At 41.7% G+C, this 27,123-nt stretch overlaps 1 protein-coding gene and 1 long non-coding RNA gene across 4 annotated transcripts; one reads left to right on the plus strand and one right to left on the minus strand.

Moving 5' to 3' along the window:
- Window positions 1-13,255: 13,255 nt before the first annotated feature.
- Window positions 13,256-20,321, plus strand: LOC100840677. Of its 2 annotated transcripts, XR_002961802.1 has the most exons (7): window positions 13,256-13,662; window positions 13,767-13,897; window positions 13,978-14,084; window positions 14,170-14,400; window positions 14,482-14,669; window positions 16,205-18,137; window positions 19,554-20,321. It is a non-coding gene; the product is annotated as an uncharacterized LOC100840677 (long non-coding RNA). The 2 variants fall into 2 exon arrangements; XR_002961801.1 differs by lacking the exon at window positions 16,205-18,137 and having other exon boundaries at window positions 13,276-13,662.
- A 1,680-nt stretch (window positions 20,322-22,001) lies between these two features.
- LOC100843106 (serine hydroxymethyltransferase 1, mitochondrial) lies at window positions 22,002-26,608 on the minus strand. Of its 2 annotated transcripts, XM_003559918.3 has the most exons (16): window positions 26,413-26,607; window positions 26,251-26,289; window positions 26,061-26,147; window positions 25,843-25,964; window positions 25,657-25,733; window positions 25,014-25,138; window positions 24,652-24,744; window positions 24,269-24,361; window positions 23,987-24,184; window positions 23,752-23,856; window positions 23,583-23,648; window positions 23,336-23,413; window positions 22,991-23,102; window positions 22,794-22,904; window positions 22,492-22,667; window positions 22,002-22,263 (listed from the first exon to the last, which is right to left on the minus strand). In XM_003559918.3, exons 1-15 carry the CDS (start codon window positions 26,497-26,499, stop codon window positions 22,516-22,518), a joined length of 1,545 nt encoding a protein of 514 aa, XP_003559966.1. In that variant the 5' UTR covers window positions 26,500-26,607; the 3' UTR covers window positions 22,002-22,263; window positions 22,492-22,515. The 2 variants fall into 2 exon arrangements, with proteins under 2 accessions (XP_003559966.1, XP_024312440.1); XM_024456672.1 differs by lacking the exon at window positions 22,002-22,263 and having other exon boundaries at window positions 22,491-22,667; window positions 26,413-26,608.
- Window positions 26,609-27,123: the final 515 nt, after the last annotated feature.

The raw sequence follows: 27,123 nt of genomic DNA on the forward strand, positions 1-27,123 counted from the left end.
ATTCCTAGTGTTATCTTGGCATGGGCCATATATATTTATCAATATCCATTGCTTGTGAGAGCTAGTGCAGGTAAATTCCACGGATAGTAAGAAATCATTAATATGGGTTATTCTTTTCATGATATACCTATCTGATGTCATATGTGTTTATTCTTTTTAACAAAATGATCAAATCTAAAAATGTTTGACTTAGAATAAAACTTGTAAACACACCTATTTGTGAATGGAGCAAGTATATGCGAATGAGAAAGATTGAGATTTGACTTCATTAAGATGCTTTCGACAGTGCAGGCTTCATGGAGTGGTTTCTGTCAACTAGTTTTTTTATTTTATTTACGAACGCCACCATGGCTACTTCATAGTCGCCTCCGCCTTTGCTGCTGCAAGTCCATGTTTTGCCAAGTTCATAGGGTCAGTTGCTTCACCACAAGGTGGCTGAACAAATTAAAAAAACTTTGTATGGAACGCAAGCCTTGATTTGGTTCTGCTTTCGCTTCTGGGCCCGCTCAGCATCCTCGGCCCATCTCAGCAAGCTTCGACCCGCTCGTCAGAGACGCTCCGACGGTTCGACCGTGCTAGCCCGAGTCCGAACTTTAGTCACCCTCTGCAGCTCGCCGGCGACACTACTCCGCCAACCCCGCTCCGCCCGCTCAAGCCCTCCAACCTTGCGTCCCCCAATTCCCCTCGCGTCTCGTCCTTGACCTCGACTTCGACCTCCACCCCCATTCATGCTACCATCCCGGCTTCTTCGCCCTAGTCTTCTCCGCCGGTGCTATGGTCGGCCAGTCGGCGACGAGAACCCACCCCCAAGGCACGCCAACTCTACCCACATTGCGCGCCGCCGCGGCTCAACGTAGAGACGAAGTAGCCTCGATATGACGAGAGGTAGCGATGAGGCAGATGGAACGGGTACCGTGGGTGTGGAGGGTGAAGGTGCTGTCGCGAATGCTGTTGCCGGCTGCAGTCAGTGTATCAAGTTCACTCGGCCGCCTCCTCTGCCAGGGAAAACTAGGGTGAGCCACCACCACAACTCTCCACTTCTATTGGTGTTTCCCGCAGTTTGGATATGTGATCTTAATTGATTTGTATCGGACATACGAATCACAAGCAGGCCCCTTCGTACGTCTAGGTGTATTTGTACTAATGATCCTGAGAAGGGCGATGTTTTGGGATGACTTGATGTAGTAAGGATCCTTAAAATGCTTATATTGTGGATTCTCTATTAATTTTAAACTTTACTCGAGATTCTCTTATGGATTACCATGCTGTCATATGCACAACTACTGTTTGGGAAGTGGCTAAAACATACTATATTTAGAAAGTGTTGCGTTCAAAATTGCTGTCTTGGACTTGCGTAAGGATCCTTAGTCTTAGGAAGTTTATATTGTTGTATCTCTATTTTAAAGTTTATTCAAGGTTTTAAGTGTTAGCTCTGCTGTCTAGGTATGTGATCTTGATTGATTTGTTTCAGACATGTCAACGTATTAATGTTCTAGGTATATTTGTATTAATGTTCCCAAGAAGGGCACTTTGTCGTCTAGGTATATTTGTACTAACGATCCCGAGAAGGGCATTATTTTGGGATCATTAATACAAATATACCCATTTCACTGCCCTTCTCGGTATTCATGTTGTATTGGTGTGATTTAGAACTAATTATGGTGCACTCTGATACAGAGATTGTTCAATTAACGCTATTTTTGGTCAACTTACCTGTCAATCCCTAATAATTGTGTATGGTCTACTTTCTTTAAGATAATTTTTTCTTTTGACGCGGGGGGGTGGGGGGGTGGGGGGGGGGGATTACTCCCCACCGGTGTTAGTTGATCATTGATCAATACAAATTGTATATCTCTAAGGAATGTTGCATTCCAATTTGCATGTACCAAGGATACTTAAAGTTGAATGCTTATATTGTCGATTCTCTATTTTAAGCTTTACTCGAGATTCCTTTATGGATAACCGTGCTGTCATGTGCCCAACTACCGTTTGGGAATTGGCTAGTGATAATTGATCAATCACAATAACCCAACTAAAACATGATATATTTAGACAATGTTACGTTCTAAATTGGTGCCTTGGACTTGCATAAGGATCCTTAAACTTAGAAAGTTTATATTGTGAGTCTCTATATTAAATTTTATTCAAGATTCTTTAGTGCTAACTCTCTGCTGTCACGTGCAGAACTTTTCTGTGTGGGACTTGAATGAGCCTCCAACAAGAGCACAGCAAAGCTGACGTTACACTATTCTTCAATTTAGAGCATGGTGCTACAATAATTCTTCTGACCGGTACCGTTTTGGGAATGATGGAAGGAGAAGCTGCAAAATACCTGAGGGAGGACATTTCCTGGTATATATACATTACCATGGTAAATGGATGGTAGCTGTGATCGACGGGCCAACAGCTTACCTCAATGGCTACATCACGAAAAGCACAGGAAAGCGGAAGAAGATTCAAGAAAATGCAACATTAGCTGACGCCCGTCACAAGAATCCCTCAGTCTTCATTGAGGGCGCTGATCTGCTTCCATGGTCAGGATGCTATGTTTATGCCCCTTTTCTTTGATTTGGTTACCTCAGTGTGATCAACAGCTTCAATATCATATACAAAAATGTCCAGGGAATCAGCCCTGTTCCTTCCAGTGAGGACGTGATCAAAGCGGGCGAAATATTCATTTTACATCTGCCAGAGGCAGGTAGATCTGACAAGCTCTTCCGGACGGCAGATCATGGATTCTTTGATGGAATATATGTGGGCGATACTCTTGTTGCAGATGCAAGAAATTGGTCAGGTCGTACTAACAATGCCTTGAGCAAGACGGAGGACACTACGCCAGACAGGTGGGCAGCAAAGAAACGTGGAAAAACAGCAGCTTCTGACAAGCCAGAGGGCTTTAGTGACATGGCTTATGATGAAAACCTGAAGGAGGAATTAAACATATTAGAGGACCTAAGGTTGCTCTACAGAGAACAACCTACACATGGAAAGTTCCTCCTGCGGGACTTACCTGTTCAGCTTGGAGAAGAGGGGCCTATAGATGGCGATATACATGAGCTGCTGAAGGATGCCCTAAATCACGAAGATTCGGTCTTTCTGATTGAAGACTTCTTGTGTTTTGACCTCAAGAATCAAAATGTACATCATGAGAGGCGCAATGGGGAAACCAGAATCCAAACTGATGAAGTGCCAGAGAATTCAACAGTAGGACCTGATAATTCAGAGTCAAAGAACTGCATTGGTTTCGCTAGAAATATGAAAAACGAAGAAATGCAGATGGTACAGAGTGTAGCTGAAAGCCTCTCTGAAATAGTCAAATCACGAAGATTCCCAAACCATAAAGTGAGAACAAATAGAGGCTCTGCCGCCATATTTAACCTTGGGAATACATGCTTTGCAAGCTGCGCTTTGCAGTATTTCCACTGTGTTCCAGAGCTGAAGACAGCGTTGACAAAGTACTGTCCTTTGCATCCACTTTATTTTTTATCACCATATGTAACTGAAAATAAAGTCTCACATTGTATTGCTAACATTTTATTATTCGACCGGAAGTTTACGTAGCCTAACTGTTTGCTATGTTTTACTTTTTTCTAGGTACGTGGAAGGTTCAAAGATCAAAACTATTGATGGAAATCTTATCGATGCACTTTATCGAGCGATGGATCGACTTGATAAGAATGATAAACCTTTCCGTCCTGAGCGGTTCATTAAGGTCAGTAGTCAAGGAATCCCATATTTATATGTTTACTAGAGGATGGTGCATGCCACTTATATTTTTTCTATTTTACGAAACATGCGTGCCACTTATCTCATGCATTTTGCTTACACATTCTTGATTCAGTCTGTTAATCCTCCACGCTTTATTTTGCTATGACCTTTATACATCATGAGTTTGTCAACATAGACCAATAGACATCAAATACGTGGTGAAGAAGTAACTGTAGTAATTTTGTAAGGCCTTTTTTTAAGAGTGCTTTATTTAAACCGACCCAAAGCTATTACAATCAAAGTGCACAAAATTTAAAACTGACTCGTGCACACGCAGGTGTTAAACATTGTTTGAGACACTAACTCTCATAAGCTGCCAACTCATGAGCTATCCTACTTTGCTCTCTCTTAGTTTGTCACCACACGCACTTCGGGAAAATTGTTCAACTCTTGCCCTCCAGGAGAACAACTCTCCAAATTGGGTTGAAGTCTTGTGCTGTAGATATACCTGCCACCATGGGCATGCAGTCCCCTTCCACGATCGACTGACTGTTAACAGTTATTTCTACTTTCCTTCACACCCATCAAGCAAGCCATGCATTCTGTTTCCTCTGCATTAGAACATCGAACAAACTTACTCCGAGCAGAAAAGAGAACCATGTAAATTTTCGATGATCGGATCTACCCTCCAATTCCCAAGCTCTTTTCCGTGGTGCTGCTTGCGATTAGCTTAACAGGGCTAGAGGGTAAGATATCCTTTTGTGCTGCTATGAAATTCCAGAGATAAACCTCTGTTTAAACAAGACTCTTGACAGTCCTAACCGACCACGATCCTTAGATGTCAATCATCAAGTCTAACACAATTCAGTCACTTAGACACATATGTGTAAGTCATATGTCAATGTTCAGATTCTGAACATACAGGCTAACGAGTTCATCTGCAGAGTTATCCCGAAGACAACCTGCTCTTCCATCTTTACCGCTCCACTAGCTTGCCTGTTTCTTGTATAAATGGACCATCATAATTCAGTTCGACCCAGCCAGCCTCCGGACGTCTCCAACAATGCAAATTCGCCCGTCCCCCTTTTCCAACAGAAACACTCTGTTTTCCTTTGCAAATCATCAGATCTATATCCATGGCCATTGTTTCAACATAGCTGACTAAAAAAAAACCCCACAGAACCCTAAATCTTGGCCCCCCACCCCCTACCATGGATAACATCATTACGGCTAGGATATGGACCGAACTGGTTGGAATTTGTCTGCTTTCATTTTCACTTCTGGTGTCGGAAACGTAAGATACTTTTCTTCATGGTGGAGCTTTTAGTAATCAATATTCACTTGACCTCCTCCTGGTTTTCCTGAGGTCAGCCTCCATTGAAAAGAAGGGAACCCTTCTTCGGGTTAATGAGTTGCCCAGTTCCTTGTTCAAATATTAACAATTATTTGCTATGAATTCATCAGGTTCTTTGCGAGAAATATAGAGATTTTGAAGAAAAACAAGGGTGCCTTTATAGGCATCAGGTATTTTCTAGCCTTTATTTTAATTTTAGTAATTTTATGTTGAATACTATTTTGAAAAATCTTTTTCTTGGCAGGATATAGAGGAATGTTGTCAGCGTTTAATCGAGACACTTTCCGCCGGTTTTAGTACTAAAGAAAAGTAAGTAGCTCACACTTCAAATAATAGTACTCCCTCCGACCAGTATTAATTCTCTCAAATTTGCCTAAATACGGATATATCTATGTGTAAAAAACGTCTAGATATATGTAATATTTCGACAAGTAATTCCGACCGGAGGAAGTAGCACAATATACAAAAATTATTCCTTGATATCAGATTTCCTCCTTTTTATGCAGTGGCTTTGCTTCCAATCCTATCGAAGACCTTTTCGGTATTCAACTTGTGAGCAGGTATCCCTTTCTCTTGCTCATTCTTGGCATATCTATTTCCTTTTTCTGCACTACAGTACATTATTTTTCCTTTTTTAATGCCTGAGATCTTCTCAAATACAAATTATATTCACTTCTCTAGTATATATATGGTAACATTTTTCAAAGGTTGCTATAAATCATTAGAAAAAGACACATATTTATTTCTAGCTGTCAATACTAAAATATAAAATAACCTTCGCATTGTTGTATATGTGGCGCTGATAAATTTATTTTCAGGGACCAAAATGCAGATCAGACCCAGACTGAAACATCTTACAGGTTGTATTTGTCAGTAGTCTACATAGACAATCTGGAGCAAGGCCTTGAAAGGGCAAGTGTGAAGGTTTTTATGTGTGCATACATGCTATATATGTCCTTGCATATGATTATTGTTTTATATTTCTTCTACAGGTTATGAATCTATAGAATATGAAAATCAATAGGCTGCCAAGGTAAGAAATCATATAATTTCACTCATGATATTTCTTGTTGCGGCTAGAGTTGTTACATATTGTTGATGATTTATTATTATTTGTTCATAAATGGTGTACGGCTCTTTTATCATGACATCATAGTGATAGGTTATTATGTTTTCACAAATAATGTGCAGATTCTTTTTTCAGATACCTGACCATCCAGTTTGATCGAACTGAAGCTAATGAAATAGGGCAACCAGTAAAAAATTTGAAAGTAAGTTACATTCTTCTGGATTTTTCATATTCACATGTTGTTTTACTAGAATCAGAGGTGTTTTCCTCTACAATTTCTAATAATTATGCAATAAATTTCCTGCCAGAAAGTACCATTTCCAACTGAACTGGACGTCATGAAACTCTGTTCAAAGAAATTGAAGCTCAAGATCCAGGCCAAGAAAAAGGTGGCACATTTTTTTATTTTATGATTCAACATTTAAAATTCTAGTGTTGAGTAGAATGTGTTTTCAACTTATGCTGAATATTCTATTATAATTATTTATTTCTGCCCTCTACTGTAGGAACCAGATTCAAATATAGGGAAATCTACTGGCTCCTATGATTTAATTGCTGTTGTTACTCATGAGAGTTCGGTTGCCAGCTACGGCCATTATGTTACATTCATAAGAAAAAGTGACAGTTCTTGGATAGAATACAATGACGATGCAAAATACATATGGAGGACAGAGGACATCTTAGAATTGTGTGGGGGAGGTGAGTTCTTGTCCTCATAAAGACAAGACTAAGTATTTGAATTCTGAATTGTTAAAGCAATTTGGTTCTTTAACAGGTGATGGTCCGGTGTCATGCATCTGTCTTTACAGATCAAGGTGAAGTTATTGATTACACTTTTGTCTTTTGGTTTCACATAATTGTTCTGTTTTCTGACAACAGTAGTTAGTCTGTATTTATTTTGAAACTATATCATGTTATAGAACAAACAATCACTATATGCACTTTTGTTGCTAATCAAATAAGCAAACTGTAAGGGGAGCGTGTGTCGCTTTGCCTAACTGGTGATACCTAAGGGTTAACATCGACCTTAGTTTGGTTATTTGTCTGGATTTTCTATGGTGTTTTGAAGTCCTCTATAGAACATATGAAATGAAAACTGCAAGAGTTGAGATACAAGAAATCATTGAAATGACAGTGGATCTATAACAACTGCAGGAGTTAATCTTTTTTTAAAGATGTCTGTGTCTTGTACATACATAGAATTTTGTTTATTTAGAATTTCTCTAATTATAATTTATATCTTAATTACGGGAAGATGCCTAGCCGGCATGTCTTAGTTTATGATATTAAATATTTTAATGCTCTTCATCCTATTGATGTAAAAATTGTTCATATGCAGTTATGCACTGATCACATCAATGCTAAATTGTTCATATGTATGCTACTTCCTGCTAAATTTATGCATGTGACATGGAAAGATTGTCTTAATTTTCAGTTTTTCTTTTATGCAGAGTGATGTAAGTTACACTTTCAATTTTGTCGTTAGTTTGTTGTGTTGAACTGTGGTTAGTTTGTTGTGTTGAACTTTGTAGCATCTTTTAGGCTGCTGCTAGAATTAGTTTACAACTAAGCTATAGTACATAATTAAGCTACATTATATTTAATAAAGAATTAAAATTTGGTTATGGTTGATTTGGCATAATGCGATAGCCACCAAAGATAATATAGCCAAGTGAAACTGGGAATGGGGATAGCACTTGTCGTTTTTGTTCCGAGTTTGAAATTATCCATCATCTTTTCTTTTCATGTGCTGCTGCTGGATACACCTGGAGTGTGGTAGGTTTGGGCAATTGGAGCTAACAATAGATATTTCTTGTACTATTGTAAGTTTTGTAACTTGCTTTGAAAAACCTTCTGAAGTGCAGAGGTGGATGGTGTTGTCTTGAGGCTCGAGTATATCTTTTGTCCATTTCTGAATCTTTTCAAATCTGAACTTCTGATTGTTTTTCAGAGAAACAGAACCTGACGAGTGAGTCGAGTGGCTCAGAGATGACGCCAACATTCAGTAGAGACCAACAAGGCAGAGAAAACCATAAGCAGATACATATTTCAGAAGGACAAAAGAAGGAAATCTGGTGCAGTTCTCTGAGATTCATGGTCACGTCTCTATCTGCAAATCTGGTGCAGATTGCTTGTGCATAGTCCACAAGGAAAAAAGAGGAATAGATAGAGAGTTTTATGATACGGAATACGAAGTTTTATATCAGATATGTGAGTCGTATATATTAGAAGGTGGTCATTTGTTCTCTTCCTGTGCATGCTTTGCTACATATTTTTTAGAAGTCATAAATCATAAAAACATGGAAGAAACTCTGTAAAATCCAAAAATACGGAGGCATAATCAAACTATGCCATGCCCGCTTAAATAACTTTCAAAATGCATGGAATTTCAATATAAATCCAAAAAGACTACTCTTGGTACTTTTACACCACGAGAGCACTTTCTACCCACACGACTGAATATAGAAAATTTAGCTAAATTAGTTATAAGTACCCAGCTGTTAGAATAGATAGGGATCATATAGTTTATCACAGTAAATATGTTAATACGTGTGTCATGGAAAAGTGGGTAAGTCAAACATTTGATGATTTTCCCTTTCAGTACTTACCTTGTCTATCAATTTTACCTCACTCGCCGCCTATTATGTACGACCCTTCCGTGAACATCCCGCTCTTTTTTCTCATGGAGACACATCACCATAATTTTAATTAATTAGCATCAATCAGTCATGAAAGCATCTCATCATTAGTAAAAAGCACATGACCTCACATCCGAGAAATTTCAAATGGAAAAGATAGTTGGCATACCTATTTTCTACAAGCCGGGTTTAAGATAGAAGTGCAATATAAGCATAAGAAAGTCAGCGATTCATTTTCTTCAGCAAAGTAAAGTAACCACTAACCACAATGGCACTTGGACAAAGTATTCAAGTGAATTTGTAAAGAAAGTTTATTACGAAATCTTCATAAGAAATCAAATGTGGAACATCAACTTACAATTAAGTTCCCGAGAAAATGGCATATTCGGATTAAGCTTGTCAAATGAGCAACTTTTTTTTTTGAGGAATCAGCGGGGGAGGGGGGGGGGGAGAAATCCCCACCTGAATATATAACTCAAACGGGCGAAGTTACATGGGTCAAGACCCGTGAGGATAAGTAGTCGCGCCACATAGCGGCGGCTACTTTCTGATCGGCATTCTTGAGCCGATGGGACCAAAGCATGAAATCCGCAAGAATGTTACGAACGATTACAACAGGCGGCAGTATTACATGGCGGAAAACAACACTATTGCGAGAGTCCCAAATCTTCCAAAGCATTGTCATCAGCAGCGCAGGCCACAGTAGCGACGGAGCAGCAGTGCAGAGGGGCGCCGTCATCCAGAGCGCGGCCAGCGACGTGGGCATGAAACCCAGGAGCGTCCAGACATCCTGGCTAGCCCGGCAATGAAAGAAGAGGTGGTCGGACGTCTCGGGGGCAAGGTTGCACCGGGGACAGGCATCTTCTGTGATGATTGTCTTGCGAAGGAGGTTGCGCCTGGTGTTTAGGCGATCACGATGGAAGAACCAGGTGAAGATCTTCACCTTGAGAAGCACATGGCAGCGCCAAATCTGCGCAACCGGCAGGTCGGGATCCCCCGGCGAGAGAAGCATGTATGCGCCGCGCGTGGAGAAGGGCTGCCCGGAGAGGAGAATCCGCGAGTCATCAACATCCGACGGGTGAAAATCCTGCAGGAGTGCAAGGAGCGAGGCAAGCTCGGCCTCCGCCACAACAGTCAGTCTGTTCCGCAGGCTCAAATCCAGGTTATTACAAAATACGGCACTAACACGCGTGAATGGTTTGATGCAATGAGAAAACAGTGCAGGGTAGATGGTGGACAGTGGCTCTGAGCAGAGCGACCGATCTAGCCAAAAGAAACATGCATCACCCTTCCCAACTGTAACCGAGGTGATCTGTCTAAGGATGGGGAGGTGCTTCCTAATGATTTGCTTTAGATGCGAGAGTGGAGTGCAAGTAGACTCAAGGTCAGTGCCTAAATCATGATGCAGCCATGTTTTCCAAGGCAAATTGTCTCCATGTAGGAATTTGAAAGCAAATTTCAAAAGCAAACAACAATTTTGAACTTGCAAATTTTTGATGCCCAAACCACCAAGCTTTTTAGGCGTGGATAGAGCGTCCCAAGCCACCAAGCATTGTGAACCATTGCAGGAGTCCTCTTGAGCAACTTGGATAGATCGAAATACCAAAAGGCAAATACGCAAAGAGGCCCTTATACAATAGGCATATACAAGAGAAATATATATCCCTAACAAAGCTAACACCAGTGTGATCCACCAATCTCTAAGCGTGCACACGCAAAAACTTCATTATTTCTCTCCCACAAAAAAAAACTCCATTATCAATTCAGGGAAACAAAATACCTTCCAGATGCAACGGAAAATGGTGGATTTTTTTTATTGTTCTTCCGTCCTTGCCATATATCCATTGAATGCAGTTTCATACAATATCAAATTATTTTTTATCGCTCCCAATGAAGTTCATCATCATATGTTACGTCGGGTTACCAAGACAATACATATGACATTACGACCATATGATTGCTTCTATGATATTTTTTCCATTGCCCATATAAAAAACTATAAATGTGAGGTGTAACTAAGCATTCTACTGCAATATTTTTTTTCTGAAATTGTTTAGACAATATCCACATATAACCTCCAAACCTAAAGGTGGCGAACTGTATCTCTCGGTTGCTACTACTTTGCGTTCCCAAGCAAGTGGAAAGAAGCATGGACGTTAAATATCCAAATCACGATCGTCGTGTCAATCCATGAACCAACTTGCTCGTGAACATAAACAAATGATTTAGTCGTTGCAAAAAATAAAATAAACAAATGATTTAATATCTAACTCTTGCACAGACTAAAATAACATGCAAAGATCAAGTATGTGGTTCCATAGAAACGATAAACCAAATTATTAGCTAACTACTCGCAAAAAAAGGCTAACATAAAGATACAATCATTAACTCATAAAATAGATTGTTCATTAGGCGTTTCTCGAAGAAGCTTAAAGAAAATCTACGGAATTTCATGAGACAGCATGCTTGTTTTGATAAAAACTGTCAGAGCTTGATTAACGGTAGGTTGGTGCTTGATACAGCTAGAAATATAATACCAATGACTTGGGCGCAAAAGTATAGCCCATTTTTGTAGGATGTTGTTAGCAAATTCGATCCAAATGGTACCATTAATATCATAAAAGAACCCAAGCTTAAAAGTCAGGGAAAAGAACTTGCATCTGTTATGCATATAGTCCGTTGAGCAAGGGACCCTAGCTTTGTGCAAAAAAAGAGACAGGTAAGCTCGCCTCCTGTATAAATCAACGTGATGCTAGTATTTTCCGTGTCATAGCCTACACACATAGAGATCCTTCGGACCAATGAAAAGATCAACATGGAGGCATATGTATAACTTTGTTTAGGTGAATAGCTTTTGCAAGAAGAAGAAAAATACTCCCTCCGTTCCATAATAAGTGTAGCTAATTTAGTATGAAGTTGTACTAAATCAGCTATACTTATTATGGATTGGAGGGAGTAATAATGTGAGGTAGTAAAAGATTAAAAAACAATACTACAACCGAAGGATATGAACCATATGCATATGTGCCAGTACAACCATGTGTATACCGAACGTATGTCGTATTATGAGAGGAATTACGGCTTCGGTATACACATGGTTGTACTGGTACAGCCGTAATTCCTCTCATAATACGACATACGTTCGGTATACACATGGTTGTACTGGTACATATGCATATGGTTCATATCCTTCGGTTGTAGTATTATTTTTTAATCTTTTACTCTGAACGACTTGAAGAATTTGGCGGTTAATTAATCTGTGGAGATGTTTGTTGCTGACGAGTTCATTCATAAACAGGCGCATCCGCGGCTGGCGGCGGAGGAGCGGGATAGGGTGTGTGGCGTGGTGGACTGCAGGAAGCTGACGGTGGAGGCGTGCACGCACACGGCGCAGAATGAGCGGCTGCCGCTGCGAGCGGTGCTGCAGGTGCTCTTCTTCGAGCAGCTGCAGCAACGGCGGCGGCACTTGGCTGGCGGCCCTGCCACCAGCGAGGCGTGGCGGGCGAGCGCGCTGCAGGAGAGCCAGGTGCTGCGGGTGGATATGGACGGCGTGAGGCGGCAGGTGCAGGGCCTGGAGAGGGAGTGCTCGAGCATGCGGAGGGCCATCAAGAAGATCGACGGCCGCAGCGGCGCCGGTCGTCACTGGCGAGAAGCGCGAACGCCAATGTCGAGGACGAGGGCGATTGGCCGGCGAGCTGGAGGTCGCGTTACGAGTGCAAGTTCAGCACGCAGGTGTGTGACTTGCAGGCGTGCAACTTGGTGGCGGCCTCCAGGGCTTACAGGATGGCGATGAGTCCGTGAACATGAGCGCGACAGCCCATCGAGGACCCATGGCTGGCCGCGACACCCTATTTCGGCACTGCCGCGGCATGGTCCGCAGCCGTCTGTCATTCCGTTTTAATATGTTTCACGACCAGGAAAAGAACCAACACACGAGATGAAAATGGTTGAGAGATTCGGGTTCCAAGCTGTCACGACTCACCACGAATAGCCACGGAGTATATGAAATCACTAAGTTCGAGTGCCGCAAAATCAACTCTCACCCAAATGTGCCACTCATCGATCAAATAAGAGCCAACTTTGCCTACTCAGCCTCTAAACTGCCCCAAATGTGCCATGTTAGTCCCAAAACCGCTAAGGAGTGTGATTTAAATGGTATTACGAAATTCAAGGAGTTAAATAACTGGTTTTGCAGTTTTGCGGTTATCCGGCTATAGGGTCACATTTGATGATGAAATATGGACTTCTTTCTCTACGATTTGTGGTGCGAAGTTGTTTTTTAAATGCGGGAGGATGAGAGGCCTGAGCCGGGCCGATTCTGGAAAGACACCGTGCCGGCTTGCGGGCTCGAGGCCGAGGCCCAAGCACTACCAAGGCAGGTCACGGACCGCAGTTCATATCCGTACCGGACCTTGGCAGTTGGCACGCGTACCGACGGGCAATAAAAAGTCTGGCCTGTGTTGTACAGGTGCAGTTTAGCCCTCGGCGGAAACAAATCGAAGACGAATCGGGCCTCGGTTGAGCCAGCCAGCCGGCCCCCACCCCACAGTCAAGCGAATTACTCTTCCTGTCCCGTCTCCCGAGTCCCGACCCAACGCGCCGCCACGGCCACCGCCAAGCAAACCCGAACAGAAAACCCTAGATCTGTCCGGACTTCCGCCGCCGCCTAGCAACCCCGAACCGAAAACCGTAGATCCGTCCGAACCCTCGCGTGGCGATGGCGTCCACGGCGGAGTTGCTCCTCCGTGCATCAGGGGCAACGCTGTGGCTCCCTCTTCCATCTCACTCCGCCCCCTACCCCAGCTCTTGTTCTGAGGACCTAGGCGATCTCCTTGATCAGCTGGAGGAAATTGAACTCGACCACCATAGCAAGCCGCCGCGCATGGTCACCGGTTCGTATACCGTGCATCTCTGCTTTACTTTACGCACGCTCCATGGGGAAGTCTTTACGTGGATCCTGTTCCAATTGATCAATTGTTTTGTTGTAATTGTACAGAGTCACCTCCCTGTGAGATTTCCTGGCGTGCCCTGGACCTCAAGTTCCCGTTGGAGGACATGAAAAAGGCTGGAGCGACTGGAGCGAGGACGATGGCCAAGTGATTGACGGGGAGGAGACAGATTGCCCAGGTAGCTATTTGCCCTCTAGATTAAATTCCCGTTTACGACCAGAATGGCACCGTGAATAATTAACTTCCGGGATGCTGCAGTAATTGTTCAGAGAATAAACTAGTCAATGGTGATGATGATGACGACAACGGCTAGGTGATAGACGGGGACACGAAGACGAACCGGGACAGGAAGATAAACTGCCCAGGTAGCTAATTATCTTCTCAGATGAAGCCAAAAAATTTAACCCACCAAAACGTCAGCTGCTGATCCATGCTACATCGCTTCTTCAGGAAAGGACTACACCAAGAGCGAGGCAGTGGATATAGAGATTGAATACATGGACAGGTACTGCGAGCGGATGGGAGTCTACTTGGCAATGCGTGACGCGATTATTGCCCCGGAAGACTATGACACTCCTTTCCCTCCTTTTCCTCTTAAAGTGCTCCCTCCGGCAACATCTGCATGCTTCGTGGATGGATGCTGCTACCACAGTGTTTACAAGACCCATGATACTTCTACCAGTAAGTGCCACTCATTCCTAGTAATTTGTTCTTGTGCTCTCTGCTCCGCAACTCACTTTGGTTATCAATATATATCTGCAGCTCATCTACTCTTGGATATCGCAGACCACAACGTATGCTACAGTTCTTCTCTCTGTGTTTGTCAAGCTCTGGAGCCCTCATATCCCACTAGTGTATATGGAATATTTGCCGTTCGGGATGACTTGGACAAGCGACGGAATTATGTCTTTAACTGTCCTAGATATGCTGCTGTTGGGATTGGGAAGCAGGTAAATAAGGCTTTCTTTGTTTACGAAATTGTTGGCTGCTGAACCACGATAATCAAGACTGTGATATTTATGTCAGTAGTCTTCGTTGATTTGTTTTGGATCTGTTTCTTCTTTGCTTGTGTCCATTAAAAGATTTGTGAGGTCTGCTGCATTTTATGTTTGTTTTCCCCATTTTCAAGGGTAAGCCTTTATGCTTTTAAAAGCATTTGATGATCACATCAATATGCATATTATTTTACTTTTACCACGAACATGCAAAAAGGTCCATCATGTTAATATACTTTAATATTAGCACTTGTTCCTTTTATTTTCTCTAGTCATATGTTGACTGCGTTGGGCTTTAAGATGGTTATAGCTTCAACCAGCAAGATATAAGCACATAGGGTTTAGATGATCGTCAGGTTCCCAGTGTTAACTTTTGGGAATATGAAAGATGGTTGTAATATATGTGAATATTTACTCATTAAAGCTGCTGGGGTAAAGATGAACTGTTTTGCTAGTGCACAGGTGCCTGGAATTTTTGCAAATTTCAGTCGATTTCTGCACCGTCCGTTGTGCGCATCAGGATCCGTGAAAATTTGTTGAGCTTTTCCTCCTTTTTCTTTTGGTCTCCTCCGCTTCCTTTTGCTGGTCGTTGACTGATGCTTGGAGTTCTGGAGGGTTGGGACTTGGCGGAGAGGGGAATCAGGGAGAGGCGATTTGCATTCTGCTCGTCGGCGTCCGGAGCACGTCGAGCCGCTTAGCTGGTCGCTGCCTCTGCGCCCGGCGGCCGCCGGCACAGGTCAGTTCCGCCTCTTCCCCCGTCGGCACCACGCGCCCCGACCTCCTCTTCTGCAGCGTCTCAATGGACGTCACGAACCCGGACAACGCACCGTCCACCGGCGAGGAGGCTTAGGAAACGGCGGCAGGAGGAGCAGGAAGCTGGCATTGTGGAGTGCGTAGAGGAGGCCGTGGAAGCCGCTGAGCCCGGCGTCGGCGTCGCGGAGCAGCACTGCAGCAGCCGCTTGTCCAGCTGCAGTGAGAGCGCCACGATCCGTGACTTGGACAGCGCCCGGTTCTCCTCCTCCACCACCATGGATTCCATCCTCGGCGCAGACATCACCCTCATAACACGCGAGTTGCCAGTGTGCCATGTTTTAGGCCGCTTCCTCGTGCTTTTGGGGCTCATTTCACCAGCGGCATTTTGGTTGCGAGGGATGAGCGTTTGATCTGTTGGTGTGTGGTTATTGTGATTTAGCGCTTGCGGTAGTAGTTTCTAGTTTGGCTAGCTTTCTAGGGCTCATTCCCCCTGTGATGAATTGTTGATTGATGCGGTTGGGTTTGATTTTGGTTGTGTGTGCTTGAAGTTGTGATGAGCGTCTGAACTCTAACTACAGGTCCAATCATGTTGCTTATGTGTTAGATGATGTGATGTGGATACGTCCTTAGTTATGTAATGGAAATCATACATCTATCAACTACTGAAACTAATTTGTCTCATGAGTAGTTTTAGTCATTTGGACCTAATCGAACAAATGTTCATTTTATGGTTCTAGGTGTTTCAGCTAGCAGGGGGTTTGTGCTCAAACTGTGGCATGAGAACATCAAGGGGTACTGGGTATCAACCTTGCAAGTGTATTTGGTGCTAAGAGTATGTGATGTCCTATATGAAGTGCGGCTAGTTGTAGTTTTTTGTGTTTTTCGTAGGGGTTATTCTACGATTTCAACATTGTTACCGGACAGCTGGGAGTTGTTTCAGAGATTTAGGCCTAGGTTATATCACTCTTTTGAATGTTGCAGCAGGTTCAGAATTTCAGATGGAAGTTGGGCAGTTGAATGTAAACTCGCCTCTGCATGCCTCATCAATTTAGATTTCTGGGTGCTCTCCAATTCCTGAATCTTCACCTCCTTCCTTTGATATCTGAACCCACCATAACATGTGCCTAGAATTTTATTTGATAATGGGTTTGATGTGCCTTTTTTTTATGCTTATTTCCTAGTTGTTTTTTGTTCCTAGGTGAGAATCTTTAGCTGGAAGTGCCAATTTGTTTGCTTATATATGTTAGGTTCGCTTTTGTATCCAATGTTTCACATATAGGGTGTTTATTAAAGGAGTTGCTTACAATACGGCCAAAGGTGTTCATCGAGTGCTTGCTTGTATTTCGCAAGTTCGATTTTTTGCCTCTGCGGGTAATTCTAACCACTTTGCATATAATGCATGTAGTTCTATAATTCCTCACCTAATCATCTTGTGAACAATCAGTGTTCTATAGATTACAAATATTGTGAATACACTGCTCTCTCCCACTTGCAAAATTTTGTGGTGTTGACTGTATTGTGGGTTATGCAATGTGCTCCAATTTTCAGGCCCTTTTCTTGCAATTTCCCAATTGCACTGCCGCTTTAATTTAATTGCACTGCCGTTTTAATTTAACTGCACTACTAACTTTTACAATTCTAATTGTACCTAATTAGAATTTACATTTTTTGGGTCAGGTTTTTGAATCTTAATGTGTGACGAAATTTTTGCACTACAAGATATGATTAAATCTGAACAGTTTTAGGTGTTTTGACCTTATAAAAGTTTTGGGAATCTGAATTTTGATCAACTTAGAACAAACTCTCTAAATTTCTGTTTAGGGATAATGCTTTGGTAGATACATTAGCTGTTTTTTGTTCCAGAGCTTAAAGTTTTCATTTCCTTAGTTGTTTGTTCTATCCAGAAACTGGACCCACTAGCTGAAACTTAGAACACGGCCATTTCTTTTGTTTGTGACCGTAATTTTCTGCGGCTACTAAAAGTTGTAACACAAAATGCCTCCATTTTTAATTTTTAATTTTTGTCCTCAGTTAGCCCCTAGTCTCCATTTTGAATTTTGAATTTGGACATCAATTGTTTGTGACCCTATTGCAGTTCAACCCATACTTTTTTAGCTAGTACTACTTTGGATTCTAGCCTTTCCTAAGCACTATCTAGGTCCTGTAAGAGTTCATTATGGTTATTGTTTTTCTGTTTTATCCAAAGTGGTTTATCTTGTTCACTTCTTTTGAATTGCGCTGCTGTTTATATAAATATGCACCCATTGTAGTACTGCAATCCTATGGGTTCTGACTTTGCAATTGTAATTTAACCTGTACTTTTAGGCTAGCTAGTACTGCTTTGAATTTTGGTCTTTTCTAAGCACTGTCTAGGTTCTATAACAGTTAATTATGCTTACGGTTATATTTATCATTTTCCTATAGCACAGGCAACTTATATTTTTTTAGAAAAGCAACCGGTATGACGCCGTTGGATCCGTGTGCCAAAATTCGTGTTGATTTTTGGTGGCCGGCTTTTTTCTTTTTTCTCCGGCCGCATGTTTTTGAAATCTGCGCTGCTTGTCTTTGTGCTGAGGTGTTCTCCTCAAGTTTTCTGGAAAGGGTGAGGCGGAGAGGCGATTCTGAGACCCCCCTCGCCGGCAGCGAGTCGCGCGGGCCGCACTCCGTCTGGTGAGCTCCTGCTTTTGATCTGCTGCTCTCCAATAGCTTCTGTGGTCTAGTGTCTCCGGGCATTTTTCACCGGTAGTTTTGCTTCGTGAGGCGAAAATGGGGGCGGAGTGGGTGCGACTTTGTATTTGTTCTCGTCGGCGATGAGGTTTGGAAGGGGCATCGAATTTTAATTTGCTACATTGCAGTTTTAAATTTTTAATTTGCTACTCCCTCCGTTACATAATTCTTGTCGAAATATTACATGTATCTAGACACTCTTTAGGAATAGATACATTCATTTTTTTACAAATTTGAGACAAGAATTATGGAACGGAGGGAGATCATTGCGGTTTTAAATATTTAATTTGCATCATTGCGACTTGGCGAAATTCGTAATTGCACTTCAATTGAATGTTTTTTTCATCACTACTGTTGCAATTCATATTTATGCTTTCGCAATTACGAGCCTATGTAATATCAATTGCATCATTGTTATCCCTGCGCCTAATTTCTCTCTTCTATCCTTTTGTGCTTTTCTCTTTGGAAGATGAAGCCCCTGCTGTTGACTGCAATTGAATTTTTTTGTGAGTGCAATTTTTCTTGTAAGCGGCTGCAGTTTGCTAATTATCAAATTCAAATTGAATTTTCAAAATGAAATACAGGGGCTTGTGTTCAAAATGCAATAAGAATTGCACTTTTTTTACAGTGCAATCTAGCTTATAACCTTCTGCAATTGCTGTCTATTAGTTATTCATATTCAGTTTTGAAAATGCAATGAGGGGGGGTTGGGTTGAAAATACATCTTCTTTAATATGAATTGCACTTTTTTCCAGCCCAATTTAGCTTATAACCATTTGCAATTGCACATAGAGATTTTTTGGGAACCATTTTATTTCTCTTTTCGATTCTGCCAGACCGTACCCAAGATGTGCTGTGCTTTGCTTTTCGTTAACCATTGTAGTTACATGATCAAAAGTCATAAATTTCTGGAGGGAAAAAACCAAAAGTCTTGGTTTTGTTTCTGTCCATTAGATCTTTGAGAGTTGGGGCTTACAAAAATGTGACTGTTTGCTGTCTTCAAACTAGGCGACTTGTTTTTAAACAAATAACAGGCAACTGTTTTGAAGGTCCAAAACAGGTGACTGGTTTGGTTGCAAAAACCAGGCGCCTGGTTCGAAGGACTAAAACAGGCGCCTGAGTGTTAGACAGACCCAAAGATGAATGGGGGCAAAGGGACAAAATGGCAATAGAGTCACATGCCTGCCTTCCATATTGAAACAAGTGTGAAAAAATGGCCCCTCGAGACAGCAGGAGTTTCACCTTGTATTCGATTTAGACACAAGCATGCATGTCCTTTTGAGTTGATTCTGTTGATACGGCTTATGTTTTTCAAAGTGATTGTAGCTTGTTCAGTTCTAACAAGATTTCAAATTGCAGGATTCCTTTGCGTTACCTCTCTGTAGCCCTTGTCGAGGAATGTATGTACTGGATCGGATATAGTTGATCTCTGGTTAAAAAAAGAAGGGGATGGATCAGCTGACAAGCATATACTTTCTACCTATGCTGAGATTGAAGTACGTGCACAGGTTGATGACATGTTGGTTGGACGTATCCCTGGTGATGATTGCAACTTGGACTTGGGATTCAAGGTCCTTGCACAATGTGTTGAGGCTGTAATCGAAGTCTACGCAAAGGTTGACCATCCTCATCATGTGAGGTTCACTGCTTTAAGGTGATGATGAGATTGTGCTGTTCGATGACGAATTATTTGGGAACGAGAAACAACTCCTACATATTATCGCGGTGAAGAAAAATGCAAATTTGGATGTTCTTCTAAGGGTGGATGAATCACAGTTTCAGTGGACTTTTCAGGATGAATCTGTTGGAGCCATTGCCTCTCCCAACGACTCGATCCTTGAGTATGGCCAGTTTTTTGTGAGGGTGTCTTTTGCTCCAAAGAACTCCAAATGAAGCCCATGTTGATGTTCTGACAAGCGAAGTCTGCCATGTGTGATGAAACATATATTATGCTTAGTAGCATTTGAGTTTGTGTGCCCTGTGTGAGTAATCTAGTATGTTAAACCGCTGTAAACTTGAACATGCTCTATGCGACCATATCCTCCATTCCTCTTCTTGCTTGCTTGGTCTATGGAATTTGGGATGTTGTCGTTAAATTATCTTTGGTTTAAAAGTTATTGTGCCTAAGAATTATTGTGCAGGCCCGGCCTTCTCGGAACTCTCGTATGTTGCGAGATAGTGCGTTCTACTCCGACGTTGGTGTGAGTAGACAATCCCTGGACACATGTTTCCGGATCTTATTGAGTATGCTAATGTCAATGTATCTAGTCACGGACTTTATGAGTTCTAAATTTCTGGCATCTTTTTTGGATGGAAAACTGCATTTCTGACATCTGGCTTGATCTAATGCTTTAATTTGTTGTTGTTTTTATAGAAAGATCGTAAGGGTGATCCATACAATATAAAATGAACACCAAGATTTGAACCCTAGCGGATGTAGTTATGCACTCACAACTCCACCATCTGGATTGATGTAATGCTTTAATTTGTTGTTAGAAACGGTGCTACCTTTTTATGTTCTTCAACCCCAAAATCTGAACTGGAGCTACCCTTTGTGTCCCCAAACTTAATTCATCGCATCAAGCAAATGATTTTAAATCACCCCAAATTGATCATAATAGTAACTATAAACTTGTAGAAGAAGTAACATGACGATGTCATGGAACCTGGGTAGGGCCACGCCAGCAATTCGGACGAACAAACACAGGATATGCGAACAGTCACCTATATATTTTAGAGACATGCTAGTCCATTCTTGTAGGGAATGAGAACAAAAACTTGTCAATGTATTTCTGCAAAAAAAACAGATACATTATCATCAACTATGACATAGACATGGCAAAAACTTGGTCATTCGGTTTAAAGCCATAAACTTCAACTTTGGTATATCACAAGTTTATGCTGCGTATGTTATTTTAAAAGTAGTTAGCATCTTATATTATTGTTCCACCATGTTAAGAAATAAAAATGAAGACTTAAGCAAAAAGAATCATGTTTTTTCTGATTTTTTTATTAGTCATGATTTTTTTTTCAATCTTCAAAAGATCTCCGAGGGTCATCAGTGGCAGGTTTAGAGTTTGAATAAATTTTCAGATAATGAAACATTTTTTTATTTCGAACGTGTCTGCCTGTCTGTGCGTTTGAGTAGCCTAATGTCAGAACCAGGCAGCTATTACCCCGCCAGCCCAACGGGTTTGGAGTCACGCTGCTTGCCAATGGTTTTTTTTTTGGAAACAATTGCAGAAGCTACCCCCGCCCAAAAAAAAACCTCACTCCAAAACGATCGGACCTCATGAACTGCTCCCGATTTCCAAGCACTTGGAAGAATCAAAGAAAAATGGAAACCTTAACTTGCATGAGCAAATGTTCGTGCGTAGCCGCATAGGCCAACGCCAGTACTCTACAGATTAACCATTGAAATTGAAACAAACAGAGAAAAAACGTGGAAGTAAATTGCATGTCCGAGGAGTGACGATTAACATAGCATCGGTATAGCATCTTACAACAGTTGCCTACAGTAAGAACTATCGGTCGCACCGTAGCTGGCGCTGCGAACCTGCGACGGCACGGGAGGCGGGAGCTGGTGCACGAAGGCGCCGCTGGCCATGACTAGGTGGGGCACGCCGCCAGGTAGTCCCGTCCAAATAAACTACCCTCCGAAACGACCGGACCTCACGAACTGCTCCCGGTTTCCAAGCACTTGGAAGAATCAAAGTCAAAGAAAAATGGAAACCTAACTTGCATGAGCAAATACTTGTGCACAGGGCAACGCCAGTACTCTACAGATTAACCATTGAAATTGAAACAAACAGAGAAAAAAAAAGTGGAATTAAATTGCATGTCCGAGAAGGATTGGCGTTGGCGATTAACATAGCATCGGTATAGCATCTTACAGCAGTTGCCTACAGTAAGAACTATTAACAAAGTCTCCATATTCTGTAAAATGCCAGGATCCTTTTTACATAAAATGGCGCTCCGCCATATATCGATCTATGTTTACATGAACTTGCCCTCGTAAGTGTCCTGATAATCGATCTATAGCTTCTTTGTTTGCATCCTGCAAGAAAAACTGCAATTACAAGAACATCAGCATCCGTTGTTTGTGCGCTATCGAGAAGGCAAAAAGGCAATGGGCAGAAAAATGTGTAAGCTTGGTGCAATTTCTAAAATAACAAATGAACTCAGGACTGAAGCCAAGGGCACCATCAAGTTCATGCTTCTAATGACAACTGAACCAAGAAATTGCATGTTTAAGAAAAACAGAGGGCTGGAGGAGACACTATTTCCAGGGGCACACCTTGCTGTTGCAACACAACAGTTCTTAGTTCTTGTACTTCATGGTCTCTTTCTCGAACCCAATTGTTGGGAACTGTTTCGCATATTCCTCCACATCATGACGAAGCTTTGCAATTTCAGCTTGGATGCTGCTGTCGGATTGCAAAGTGGCAACAAAATCCTTCAGTTTGGTTCCACCTAAATTGCAACACCAACAAACAATCAGTAATGTGATATCTTTTGTGGTATATGGGCACCAAAATACACGGGAATATATTTTGGAGAGTAATAGATTTTATTTTAGTTTAAATATACTTTTAATACCTGTTGTTGCAGCTTTAACCTTCAAGGCCAAGTTCACTGCTGAATCAAAGAAGTCAGCAACCTTGGCAAAGTCTTCCTCCACAAATCCTCTTGATGTAAGCGCTGGGGTTCCTGCAAGATCATGGAGCTCATAATAAGATTTTGCAACCTAGTTTACAGAAAATTAGGAACGACCATCATATGAGCACATGTTTTACCCATCCTGATGCCTCCTGGTACCATAGCTGAAACATCACCAGGAACTGTGTTCTTGTTTGCTGCAATATGCACATTTTCTAAAACCTTCTCCACTCTTGAACCATCTATCCCCTAGACATGGAATTAGAAATGGATAATAAGTGTCTTGACATGACATAAGACCTTCAAAACAACAAAGATTTTTCTGTAATTACCACTAATAGCTATAATGTACAAAGAAACAGCTAAGTTTTGGTCAGATGCATATCAACCAACACAGTTAGACAGGAATATCAACCAAGGTGACTGATAAATTGCAGATCACAAAACATCCAAAGTTAAACACATACGCTCTTCTGTCTTACCTTATTCTTGAGATTCACCAAGACTAAATGGTTATCAGTCCCACCAGAGACAATGTCATAGCCTTTTGAAGTCAAGCTCTGGAAATGAGATTATTGAAATCAAACAGATGTGGTTGAAACTTAAGTACAATTAATCATGCTAGAGAATAGATATTTGCATTTTCTAACATCCTGAGATGGATGAGTGATAAGACAAAAATGTACCGTAGACAGAAATATATTTCTAGCAAATTCCAACCACAAATACCTGAGCAAATCTAGCACAGTTACTCATAACTTGCTCTTGATAAGCTCTGTACTCTTGTGTAGTTGCCTGAAAGTTAAAACAATCTTAGAGCCTTGATTAGGCAAAGATGAAAATGATATGCAAATATGCCATACGAAGTAGAGCAGTAAGGTATATAAGTGGTGCAAACCTGCTTAAGTGCAACAGCCAAGCCAGTAATAGTATGATTATGTGGCCCACCTTGCAGACCAGGGAAGACAGCAGCATTGATTTTGTCTTCAAAATCATACATAATCTATACCATAATAGATTGTTAGGCCTATTATTTCACAAACAACAATACTTTCTACAGTATAAGATCAGTAGAGAAGAAACTGCTCCGACACTCATTCTACTATTATTTTATTCTTTCCCTCCAGCAATACCTCTTTTCCTTGCTTATTTGTCCCTTTCACCCCCTTCCTGAAAAAGATCATGGCTCCACGTGGTCCACGGAGGGACTTGTGAGTGGTGGTAGTCACTACATCTGCATAATCAAAAGGAGATGGAATTACACCAGCAGCAACTAGCCCGCTGATGTGTGCCATGTCTGCGAGAAGTATTGCCTTCTGCTTGTCACAGACCTGCGAATTGCACAATACGAATGAACTTATTAACTGATTGTATAAGAAAAATATTCATCGTTCATTACTGAAGAACAAACTTGCCTTCCGCATGCGGTCATAATCATAAAGGCGAGCATATGCACTTGCACCAGCAACAATCAACTTTGGCCTAAAAAGAACGGCACTTTTCTCCATCTGTTCAAAAGTAGCAAATCAAGCTTAGAAGCACATTGTAATTCATCTTGAAATAATTTGACTACTGAAGGAGACATGAAACGATAAAAAACATACTAGAAAATGATGAAGAAACCATTTATTTTAGCTGAGAAAGTGCTGAAGAAATAATTTGACTACTGAAGGAGACATGAAACACAAAATGTATACACTTTGTTCACTTGGCTAAACATTCATATCTGTGTAAAAATTACCAAGAGATCCGAATAAGCTGTTGACATAAAATAAAATAAATAAGAAGGAAAAGCCACCTGGTCATAATCAATCAAGCCAGTACTTTCATCCAGTCTGTAAGGCATTGTCTCAAAAAATATTGAAACTGCTGAGATCTTCTTAGTGTCAGTCTGCAAACATCAAGAAGTAGAACCAATGAGCCATGGAAGTTCACGAACATCATATCTGAATATAATTAAGAGTTATGGAAAAGTATTACTCATTAGTATGTATCCTATAATACAGTATCAAGAGCAACCATAAAAACTAAAGCAGCAGCAAACTGCAGTGACAAAATAAAAGACAGCAAGCAAGGGCAGATCATGCTTGGCTGCTTGCATGCCACCTAAGAAACACAAAAACAGTAAGCAGGTAATAAAGAAGATCCAGATAGTGGTACCTGGTAACCATGAGAAAGATGTCCACCATGGGGAAGATCCAGAGCCATGATTCTATCATGTGGCTTCAACAGAGCAGTGTATACATGGAAGTTAGCAGGCGAACCCGAGAGAGGTTGCACATTCACTGCATAGGTAGAAATTGCATGAAGTTACCACTCCAAGAACATAGTTGGTGGCAATGCAACTCAAATTTTGAAGATATCAAAGTAGTGTATAATCCCAGTTGTCTACCATATGTAGGCTTTAAAATTGACTAGCATATTGGTTAAAATTTACCAAATGATCTTAAAGAATTAAGAACCTAATCTGAACTTTAAGGAATTAAGAACCTACAGTGAACTTTAGTCACGAACTTAATGATTAGACAATTTTAGATTACTCTATTTCCCATCAAGTACCATGAAAACTTTGTCAACATTCGGAAATTTACAAGATTGGTCTGGATCAGAACACTTTCTCTTATTCGGAACATTTTGTTTCCTCCACCTCTCTCATTTGCATCACCAAAAGCAGGAAACAACGAAAGAAAAAAAAGTAATTTTTAATTGATACAGAAATATTCTCCAAAATCATTAGTGCAACTGGACAAAACATGACAAGGCAAGATAACAAGGAACAATAATAGACTGCACAAGATTTTACCTCCCCACTTCTCTGGGTCCAAATTGAAAGCCTCCAAAGCACGTTTCTGGCACAACGACTCAGCCATATCAATGTATCTGGAGGCAAGCAAAACCAAAACAGACACCACTTCACATTATGAACTCCAACATCGATTTAATTTCTATCCCAAACAATCAAATATACAGGGGAGGAGTAAAGTCGTACTCATTTCCACCGTAGTATCTCGCGCCAGGGTATCCCTCGCTGTACTTGTTCGTCATGACGGATCCCACCGCCTGCATCACTGACAACGACGTGAAGTTCTCTGACGGGATGAGCTCCAGCCCCTGCATCAGACCGATTGACGCAGTTCAATAGTGTCCTGAAGAACCCAAAGCACAACATAATCAAACATTGCAGTGATTGCTGATGACGACAGAGACCTTCCACTGGCGGGCCTTCTCGAGCTCGATGATGTCGGCAATCTCAGGATCGACCTCCTCCAGCGGCGCGTTCAACTGCTTCGGCCACTGCACTCGACGCCAAGAAAAAACAGAAAACAAGATAAACCCGGGCAGGAAACGGACAGGAAGCACGCACTGGACGCATCAACACGGGATGGGGAGAACTTACGGTGACACCGGATCTCTCCTCCGTCGCCGGCAGGGACGCCTAAATCAAACAAAAACAATGGATTAATACGGCCGTGATTGTTCTGAAGAACGGACACCAACAACAAGGACACCACCGCAGTAATTTAAGAACGAGAAAAAAAAGGAACGGATGGCGGTGTACCATGGAGTAGAGCGGCGTGAGGCGGGAGAGGGGCTGGCCACGGAGGGCGTTGGAGGAGAGCTTGCGGAGCGCCGTCGCCATGGCCATGGTGGTGTGGTGTGGTGGGTGGCGGTGGTGGTGGGCGGCCTCCTCCTGCTCCTCCGCTCGGTAGGGGTTGGAGTCTCGAGTTTGGGAGGTAGTCGATTTTGTATGCAGTCTCGTATTTTAACAGGCCACAGATGTGGGCACAGTGGCTGAGTGATCAGCATCCACCAGACGCATCAGCGTCACCAACCCCCCCGGCCCCAGGTAAAAATGCATTTCTTTCTCTCTATTTTCAAGTTTAGTTCCCCCCTCGATTTTAGAAAACAGAAATGGGGAATTTTGTCTTCTTGTTATTTCCCATGACTATTTTATTGCATTTTCTGTTATTTTACATTTTTTTTTCTGGCTACGGCAGGGAGTCCCTTCTGATATTACTACCTAGATCCTCCTGAATGTTTTCTTATTTTGCATAACTATTAAGTATTTTCGGTTTGCAAAAATTATTTCGATTTTTTATGGGAGTAACTCATAAGAGAAAATAAGTTCTTGAAAGAGAACTTACGAAATTTAAGCCTGAAAAAAAATAATCCTCGAGTATTTCTATAAAATTTATAGCACTTGATGATTCTTTTGAAAGTCCTTGGAATCAATGTTTTATACTCCACTAAACTCTAGTGCGAAAAAGAA

Source organism: Brachypodium distachyon, chromosome 1 (assembly GCF_000005505.3).
Source record: "Brachypodium distachyon strain Bd21 chromosome 1, Brachypodium_distachyon_v3.0, whole genome shotgun sequence".
NCBI lineage: Eukaryota > Viridiplantae > Streptophyta > Magnoliopsida > Poales > Poaceae > Brachypodium > Brachypodium distachyon.